General features: G+C 45.1%; 1 protein-coding gene across 3 annotated transcripts in view; it reads left to right on the top strand.

The window, feature by feature from the left end:
• LOC134462644 (band 4.1-like protein 3) overlaps positions 1-10,000 on the top strand; it is a 151,593-nt gene that overhangs the window by 92,766 nt on the left and 48,827 nt on the right. For all 3 annotated transcript variants that reach the window (XM_063215766.1, XM_063215768.1, XM_063215767.1), the window contains exon 5: positions 5,152-5,256. In XM_063215766.1, coding sequence (XP_063071836.1) covers positions 5,152-5,256 — 105 coding nt within the window. The remainder of the gene's footprint in view (positions 1-5,151; positions 5,257-10,000) is intronic.

The following is a 10,000-nucleotide window of genomic DNA, read 5'->3' as shown; positions in this document are numbered from 1 at the left end:
GCGTGTGTGCGTGGGTGGGTGCATGTCTGTCATATGTATGTCTGTGAGAGAGGTGTGTGTGTTTGCGCGTGCACGCATGCATCCGTATGTGAAGCAGAGAGTGTGTATGTGTGTTTGCTGGTGATGCCTGGTTTCTCTTGGCCGGTTTTCAGTGTGTCTTTGCGAGCTGCCCCTTATTTGCTCTGACAGCGTCTACTGGTCAGTGTGTCGGTTGTGCTGTTTACTCTGTTAGACTGCGAACACACCACAGGAGACCAAAGCTACAAAGAGTGGTAGGAAATGTGTTCATAACAAGAGCAACATGAGCGATAAAAGTGACAGAGTAGGACCGTTAAAAGCAGAATGCAAGTATTCCAACTTTCCAATTGGCTGCCGCGGCTGTCGCATATCACCGCTAATTAGCATAATATTCGCAGAAGTTGAACTACAAACTGTCGCTCGAGTCGCTCAAACCGGCTCTTGTCGCCCAAATCACTTTAGTATCTTCTGTCGTCCGCTCCTCCATACCACACAACGTGAATTACTTCCGTCATTCTAGTCGCTTCTGGTGTGTTTGTTCCATACGGCTGCAGGCTCTCGAGTGAGGCAGGGGAGCTGATAGCATCCGACATCTCCTTGCCATCTCATCTGCGTCTCAGAGGCACGCGCTCAGGCCCCTACGATGGCTCAAGCACAATCTCTTTTTCAACCTGTCCTCTCATCTCCATCAACCCCCATCTGTCCGTCCCTCTATTCATTTGTTGTTTTTTTTCTCGCCCTCTCTTTCTAGCATTATTGCTCTCATCCCATTTCCCCCTCAACCTCTTATTTGGGCACTTCTCTGTTAGTTGTTTGTTTGGGTATTTTCCTTTGGTCTCTCTTGTTTGTTTTAGCTGGCTGCTCTCGTCCTCCTCTCATTTTCTGCCCTTTTCATTTCTGGGCCCATTTTCCGCTCCACTCCCTTGTCTCTTACCTCTTATCTGTTCGTTATTTGCCCTGTGTGGAATCCTCTTTCCCTCTTTCTCTCATCTTCCCTCTCTCTCTCTCTCTCTCTCTCTCTCTCTCTCTCTCTCTCTCTCTCTCTCTCTCTCTCTCTCTCTCTCTCTCTGCTGCCCATTGGCACTCCCTTTCCCCCACTCGTAACTTCAGCTTTGTGAAGATGGCATGGCGAGATTGAAAATGCATTTCGCCTTGAGGAATATGAAAACGTCCCCCCCCTACACACTCTCTCACTCTTTCTGTTTTTGTCTTTCCCCACCTCTCCGTCTCTCCATCTCTCCATCTCTCTCTCTCTCTCTCTCTCTCTCTCTCTCTCTCTCTCTCTCTCTCTCTCTCTGTCACCCTGTCTCTCTTCCCCCATTCTATCTCTCTTGACACTGTCAAGCGTGCCTCTCTCCAAAGGCGTCTGACCCTGAGATGAGAAATCCATACTCGTTACATGCCTCAACCTGGACGCGCTCGAGTGGAAAATGGAATGGCAGTTTACCACTGGCTGGCGCTTAGGCCACACGCCACACGCCACAGAATGAATCGGCGTGCTGTTGAGGCGCTGTGTGTACGGAATGTGAGGCAGGAAATCTCTACACGGCTGTGTGTGCCGTCTTAGGCACTCTTAATCCCAGTGGCATGGCACACACACACACACACACTGCTTTTGTTTGTTTATGTGTTCGACTTGTGTTTGCCCGTTGTGTTTGTCGATTGACCTGCGTAAATGTGAAAACGAGTGTTCCTTCCACTCTTTTGCCAAACATGGTTGTAAACTATTTTTGAAAGACAGAGAGAGTGCATCAGTAGCCTACTGCAGGTGCTGGACCAGACAGACATTGATTAGTGCTGTGTGTGGACCTTAATTATTTCTCCTCTGGAACAGTTTTTTAATGAAAGAGAGGTGTTGTTTGGGCGTTGGTACATCCACGCTTGTCATGAGCAGGCTGCCTCTGGAATGCAAATACCGTTTGACCTTTTGCTGTTCTGCTCACACACAGACCGACAGACGGAGTGACCATTAAATCACTGTTAGCGGAGAGCGTCTTGAGCCTTGATCTTGCGAGGGTGCCTCCTTTGCACTGTGCGTTGAGTGTTAATTATGGGGTTCAATGCTGCGAGGCCTCCCCAGTATTGCCGCCCACTCACTCCCTCAGTGGCACACACAATGGCAAGGCTAAAGAGAGGGGAGGCGACGGGGTAAAAAGCGGAGAGCAGAGAGAAGGCGGGTGGCACTTAATGTCAGCTTTCACTGGAGAAAAAGAGGAGCAGGAGGAGGAGGAGGGGAGGGAGAAAGTGGGGTAGCAAAGGAGGAGGAGGAGGAGGAGGAGGAGGAGGAGAAGAAGGAGGCAGGCGTCAGAAGTTGGGGTTAATTGGCTCTCTCTTGACATGGTTGCTGGTCCCTTGCACCCGCGACCATGCACACACACACACACGCGCACACGCACACGCACACACACACACACACACACACACACACACGCGCACACGCACACGCACGCACACAATCAACACTGCATGTAGCTTTAATTATCCCAAGCCAACCCACACACCCCCACATCTACCCCAGACCCCCATTGGCCCCCTTGGCCGTTGGCCACTGGTGGGTGTTACTGGGAAACAGAGTGGTGTGCCGGAGGAATGCTTGTCAGTGCAGAGAGAAAGTACTACAGATGTATGTCTCACTGTAGCAGCAGCAGCAGCAGCAGCAGCAGCAGCAGCAGCAGCAGCAGCAGCAGCAGCAGCAGCAGCAGCAGAAGCAATATTTTATATCCCTCTAATGACGCACGCACAAAAACTGTAGGGACACCACGCCACAACACAGTATAACAGCAACAGTCCTGCACACACCTACACAGGTGCCTTGGGGTTGTGGCAGAGAGAGAGAGAGAGAGAGAGAGAGAGCGAGAGAGAGAGAGCGCGCGCGCGAGAGAGAGAGAGAGAGAGAGAGAGAGAGAGAGAGAGAGAGAGAGAGAGAGAGAGAGAGACAGAAGGAGAATATCCCATGGGGAATAGTTCTCTTCCCCTCTCGCGTTCTGCAGGGATGGAGGTTTACACGAGAAATAAACCGCACACTGCACGAGATGGCATGCGGTGCGGTGCAGTGCGGTGCAGTGCGGTGCGTGCGACACATCACACCGACCGCTCCGGGGGCTCAATTACTTCAGATCCGCAGATCAGACGGCAGAGCTAATTACCTCAGAAGCTGGAAGTGTAAACTTTCACCAAGTCCCAGCTGCTTGGGAGAGAAACAGAAAGGAGAAAACCAGGAACATCAGAAAAAGCAGAAACAAGAAACAGAAAAGCAGTAATCTGACAGCGAGACACCCACTGTCATAAAGAGAGAAAGAGAGAGAGAGAGAGAGAGAGAGAGAGAGAGAGAGAGAGAGAGAGAGAGAGAGAGAGAGAGAGAGAAGAGAGAGAGAGAGAATATATGACAATAGTGATGAAGAGAAAGAGAGAGGCGGGAAAAACAGAGAAAGAATAAAACAAATACAAAGAGAAAGGTAGAGATCGAAAGAGAAAAGAAAGAAAGGGATCACGAGAGAGACATTAGAGAGTAAAAACACCACAGAGGGAACGCCCTCTTGTTGCCTGGGCAACAGGTTGATCTGCCTCTCTTGTCACCTAGGAGACCAGCTGGGCACGAGTGAGTCGAGGGCTGGAAGTCCGTCCACCCACCCAGGTGGCGCCTGCCGTGTTGCGCTCTCTCTCAGATACGCTCTTGGGCTCTTGACCTCTCTGCCCTCTGGGGAGACGCCGTCGAGGCAAGTGTAGAGACATTGACAGCGCGTTCTACTTTATATAGACTCACCTTCCACGCTCGCCATGGGAGGCTCTCTCTGAACTTACTTTTTTCTTTGCCATCACAATATGAGAAGAGCGCTCCCTTGCTAGTTGCATTTGAACAGTCAAGTCAGCGAGTGAGTGTGAGCGTAAGGGTAAGTGTGAGGATCGTGTGTGTGTGTAAGTGTGCGCATGCGCGTGCGCACGTGTGTGTGTGTGTGTGTGTGTGTGTGTGTGTGTGTGTGTGTGTTTGTTTGTGTGTGTTTGTGTGTGTGTGTGTGTGTGTGTGTGTGTGTGTGTGTGTGTGTGTGTGTGTGTGTGTGTTTGAGCATGTGTTAGAGAGATTGAAATAAAGACAGTGATACAGACATCACGTGAAAGAAAGCATGCGAGAGAAAGAGAAAGAGGCAGTGAGTTCTCTTCCTGCTTTGCCAGCTTCATCTTATCTTTCAGTGCCAAGAGGAAAGATAAAGTTGAATTGTGGTTCACGTTATCACGGCGGTAGCAGAAAGTGACTTAATTGCACAATGTATTGTTCCATCATCAGATACTGTAAATTACTGAAGTCCAAAATGTTCTTTTCCGTTTCTTCATAGCTGATGAAAGTGGCAATAATGTTTTTTTTAGTTCCGCACCGAGAATCGACTTTTGCTCATAAAAGCTTTTTAAAAGATCCCATTAGCACGTAGGGTGTCATTTTATGAGAGATGAAGAAAAGTTCCTGCCAATTGTCATTGAATCAACTCTATTTCTATATGACTTGGAAGTAGGGTCATGTTTTAGTTCACTGTTGCATTTAACGTCATTAGTGCACAGGTTTACATTTCAATAGGATTGTCTTATTTTGGATACATACGATGCAGGGTTTATGTGGGGTTTTTTTTGTTTGGGCATCTGCAGAAACCTGTGTGTGTGTGTGTGTGTGTGTGTGTGTGTGTGTGTGTGTGTGTGTGTGTGTGTGTGTGTGTGTGTGTGTGTGTGTGTGTGTGTGTGTGTGTGTGTGTGTGTGTGTGCTCATGTGCGTGCGTGCGTGTGTATACATTACAAGTATGTGCACCTGCACTAAATCCATAATGTAGGATGGTCCATTGCCTAAACATTTTCCTCTGGCAAAGTACAGTGTGCTGTACTAAACTGGCTGCAGTATTCGGAATGTCTTACTTAATGTCTAGTAAATGTATGCTTTATGCCTTGATTGTATTGAATTGAGGTGATGTGTAAAATGCAATGTGTTAAAATGTGTGTGTGTGTGTGTGTGTGTGTGTGTGTGTGTGTGTGTGTGTGTGTGTGTGTGTGTGTGTGTGTGTGTGTGTGTGTGTGTGTGTGTGTGTGTGTGTGTGTGTGTGTGTGTGTGTGTGTGTGTGTGTGTGTGTGTGTGTGTTTGCGTTGTGTTTGCAGAAGAACGCCCGTGGGCAGGCCCTGATGGACCTGGTGTGCGAACACCTGAATCTGCTGGAGAAGGACTACTATGGCCTCACCTTCAGCGACGCAGACAGCCAGAAGGTACAGTAAGCCATATGGGAAAAATATTGTGTAGCCGCCCCACAATAGGCACCGTTCACCCTGTGGAGCGATATTTATTGCAAAAACTGAACTACCATAGTGTGACACCACTACGGCATCACACAGTCTTTAGTAATACATTATGACTTGTTCATTGCCTTTCAACAAATTGATAACTGGGGATGTATCTTAACAAATGTTAAAAGATGATTGAAGTTGGCTTTTGGAAATTATAGTGTATTATATATAAATATATACACACACCGGAAGTAGGAAATTAGAGCATTTCCAAAATCCTGTCAGTGGGTCATGGCACTCTTAAGTCGGCATTTCTGAATCCACTTTGTCGAACTCCATGGGCTATGAACACACCAATGATGTTTTTTTAGGAGCAGGTCATCTCCCTATAGTTTTAAATTACATACCATCACCCATTACATAGGAGTACAAAAGACCACTTTGCGCAGAGCCTCCAAAATGGTAATATCAAAGACTTAATGCGTTACTTACGTAAGGCTCTCGGTAAAGCCATAGCAATGTTCAGACAGCATGCTCATCTACACAAAGAGGTTACTCTTTACTTAAAACGTCCATCAGTATGTTGGTCTTAGGAGTGCATTGCTTTGTCATTAGTCTTAAGTGTACTGTACAGTACATTCATCTGATCCATTACTGTTGGTGCAAGTGTTGGCACAAGCATGAGCACAGCAGTGAACTACAGTACAGGGTACTCAATAGCATTGCAACAACCAAAAATCCTGAAAAAGGTATCCACTCCTTTACAAAAAAAGCATAATTAAAAAATAATGTGCAATAATTTATGATATAATTGGAGCCCCCTGTTAGATGGCACCTAGTAGAATCAGCCGCTGATGTATGCACTGAATGCCTGGGGAGACAAGAAAGAAGCTCAGCTACGTATGTGACTACGGTTACATCATGATGCTGATGAAATCTGATTGAAAGGGTTCATTTCAACAGTGTAGCATGCCAACCGCAGCCCAGTACGTACGGCACTAATGCAGGCAGACTCACGCCCACACACTCCAACTGCAGATAGATTGGTTAAGGGTTTTTTTTCCTTTTTATAAACGCATGCATATCTGCAGAAGTGGATTTAGGAGAGTTATCGGTTCATGGAATTCAGACTGAAGGAGGAATAAATTTGGAAATGATTTCGTAAATGGATGTTATTAATATACAGGTGTTCTATTATTGAACAGAGGGCAAATTGAGCAGATGGTTGTACTGATTAAATACTACTGATTCATTCAAGTTTAAACTGAAAGACATTTTTGCAATTGTCTTCAATAACTCAAGCTATCCTTTTATGACTGATTTTGAATGAAGAAAGTATATGAATATATATTTATTACCTGTAGGCTAGTGATAATTTTGTAGTAGCACCTGTTATTGGAAATACTGTTTTTTTGTTGTTGGTATAGACAATGCAGACGTCACATCTTCAGAGAGATTAAATTGCGTCAGGGTCACCTGATGTAGTAGGTGATTGGTTGGTCTTGTCATGATAGTGTACATTATTGACAAGTATGGAGAAACGCAGGCTATTTAATCCAACAGACTGTATCCTTCAACTGCAAATTCTATTCCTGTCGAGCATGGCAAATGGGCCTGCCATTTATCGTAATGGTGTTGTTTTGATAATAAGTCCAAACAACCAGAACGCAAGATGTAGAAGAACTGCTTCAGAGCTATTATCATACTAATGAAGGGAGAGAGAGAGAGAGAGAGAGAGAGAGAGAGAGAGAGAGAGAGAGAGAGAGAGAAAAAGAGAGAGAGAGAGAGAGAGAGAGAGAGAGAGAGAGAGAGAGAGAGAGAGAGACAGAGACAGAGACAGAGACAGAGAGAGAGAGAAATAAAATGCAATGCAATGCAATGAAATTAAATGAAATGGAAAAAAACCTCAGGGTTGGTTCTGTTTTATCCCTGCAGCCCAAAGACATACACTGTAGATACCCAAGACCGGACAATGAGTGCGTATACATGCAGTTCAGTATCCCGAATATGATCGGGATATTAAGTATCCCGAATTTGCGTTTGCGCATATAAACACTTCAGTATCCCGAATAAGCCCTTATTCGGGATACTGAGAAATCGGGATATGCTAGGTGGAGTTTTCCGAAAGAAGCCGGGATACTGACGCATGTATACACCTTATCCCGAATACAGGGGCTTCCCATGGAACGCTGTTGCTGGTATCCAGGCTACACGCATTTGAAGAGAATTCTATAACGGCCAAGAATGTAGACTGGGATATAACGTTCTGTGCGCATATAAACACCTTATCCCGAATATGATCATAACCGGGATAAGCCTCATATTCGGGATACTGAACTGCATGTAAACGCACTCATTAGGGCGTTTTTTGGGAAGCAAGTTTTTTGGTGTCCGGCTGTCATTCACTCCCACTCTAAAATTAACTTAAATTCCTTAAGCCAACTTCACTACAGGAAAATGGGTAACACTTTAGTTTAGGGATACATCTATTAGCACTAATACATACAATGTTAAAGGAACAGACCACTCTTTTTTGATTTTCACATATTTGCAGTATTTCCAAGCATTATTCATGAATGTGCATATCATTTTTGTCTATGTGTTTCCATTGCCCCGTTTAACAGTATAGCCAAATTAGGCATAGTAGTGCAAGTCTATGGTACAAAATAAAACAGCATCAAATGTACTTATAAACCATTTTAAAATGAATATAAAATTCACCACAGTGTAAAACGGAAATTTAATTCTGTCCAGTGATGACTTTTGGATTGATGCTAAAGATAGTTACTTCCAGTGATTATGCTAAGCTATACTAGTAAGTAGAAAATGATATGCACATTCATGAATAATGCTGGGAAATACTGTAAATTGTGAAAATCAAAAAAGGGTGGTCTGTTCCTTTAATGCCTGCATAAGTAACTTGTAAGGCATGTACTAAGCAAACGCTAAGGCCTACTAGGTCCTTACTAAGGTTAAATTGGTAATAAATCCCTTATTGTGCATGAACAAGACATTTGCGAATACATGCCTAACAAATGTTTGATTTTGCTTTGTAAATGCCTTACAAGTTACTTATACAGGCACATTGTATGTATTAGTGCTAATAGATGTATCCCTAAAATAAATTGTTACCGAAAAATGCATGATTTGGTATAAACCAAAGTAACTGAAGAGATTCCCATTACTTCAGATAGATATTTCTTAGTATTTTACGTGGAAATGCAGTATATCTCACAATGCATTTGCATCTATGTAATTTGAAGCGGCTTTCTCTCCAGGTGCCATTTTTTCCGGGAGAAAATGCTTCCCGGAAGCATACATTGATTGTCTGCTTTTGTAGTAGATCCATCTCTCTTGCTGCAAGCATGCCACGCGTCAGGGAGACCTTTGTCTGAATTGTGTTTCCTGTTTGGTGTTAAATCTCAGCTGGACAGGCTAATTGTAGTGGAGTACTGTAGTGCTCCTGTAATCACATCAGAAGCCAAGATCTGCCTCTTCCTTCCCCTTTCCACTGAACATGTTTTTGTCAGCTGGTGTGTGCAGGGTGTATCAGGAGGAGGACTCGTACTCCTCACGCTTGTCTCCGCCAAGTATTTGGTGCGTGTGCGTGTGTGTGTGTGTGTGTGTGCGTGTGTGTGTGTGTGTGTGTGTGTGTGTGTGCGTGTGTGTGTGTGTGTGTGTGCGTGTGCGTGTGCGTGTGCGTGTGCGTGCGTGCATGCATTTGCGTGTGTATGGTTGTTTGTCTTCTTGGGGATGGTTTCATGACAACTGGTAACCGTTGATTGAGGAAACAAACTGAACTGAGCTTTGAAAGTGAGACAACATGCCTGTATGTGGTTGTCAAGTCAAGTCGGCTTTATTGTTACTGCACACGCACTGGTCATACAGAGAGTTGAAATGACGTTTCTTACTTTCCCATGTTGACATAGACAGTATAGACATAGACAGTACACATACATTACCCATACAATACACATACTGTACAGTTGACAGTATTTATCAGTTTGTGGTTGCATAAGATGTGTGTGATGTAATTGTGACAGCTGCTGTGACACATGGTACAACAAAACAGGACTAGATTTTCCAAGGTTTTTGAGAAGGTTCTTGAGTGCTTCAACAAACGGAGGTTGTATTGAGGCACAGCGTATGACAAAAGGTGTGTGTGTGTGTGTGTGGGGGGGGGGGGTAACCCTGCAGGTGCATGATGTCCATGGGTGTGTGTGTGTGCACATGTAGGTGTGTGTGTGTTTGTGTGTCTACCATTCTGTGTATCCACTTATGTATGTGTGCCTGTATTGTGTGTGTGTGCGTGCGTGTGTGCGTGCGTGCGTGCGCGTGTGCGTGTGCGTCCGTCCAGCACACACAGTTAAGTTAATCTCTCCCGACTCAGACGCCTGAGTTGTACCGTAGGGACACTGCCCACTGAGGGAAGCAAGTGGTTTTTATCAGTGGTCAGAGCACTGCCATAGCACCGCCTTTACCTGACCTTAGGGCCAAGCGGATGAGATTGAGATGTCTTGCTGTGTGTGGCCTCCACACCCACTCTAGTAACACACCCACTGCATCAGCCCCATCTATCCTCGAAAATACACTTTATCAACCGTGTCTGTAGGGATAGGCTTCTCTTTTTTAATGCACCTCCTTCTTCTTCTTCTTCTTCTTCTTCTTCTTCTTCTTCTTCTTCTTCTTCTTCTTCTTCTTCTTCTTCTTCTTCTTCTTCTTCTTC

The sequence above is a fragment of the Engraulis encrasicolus genome, chromosome 14, assembly GCF_034702125.1.
Source record: "Engraulis encrasicolus isolate BLACKSEA-1 chromosome 14, IST_EnEncr_1.0, whole genome shotgun sequence".
NCBI classification, from domain to species: domain Eukaryota; kingdom Metazoa; phylum Chordata; class Actinopteri; order Clupeiformes; family Engraulidae; genus Engraulis; species Engraulis encrasicolus.
The sequence above is the reverse complement of the archived record's forward strand: the minus strand, read 5'-3'. Positions and strand labels throughout refer to the sequence as shown.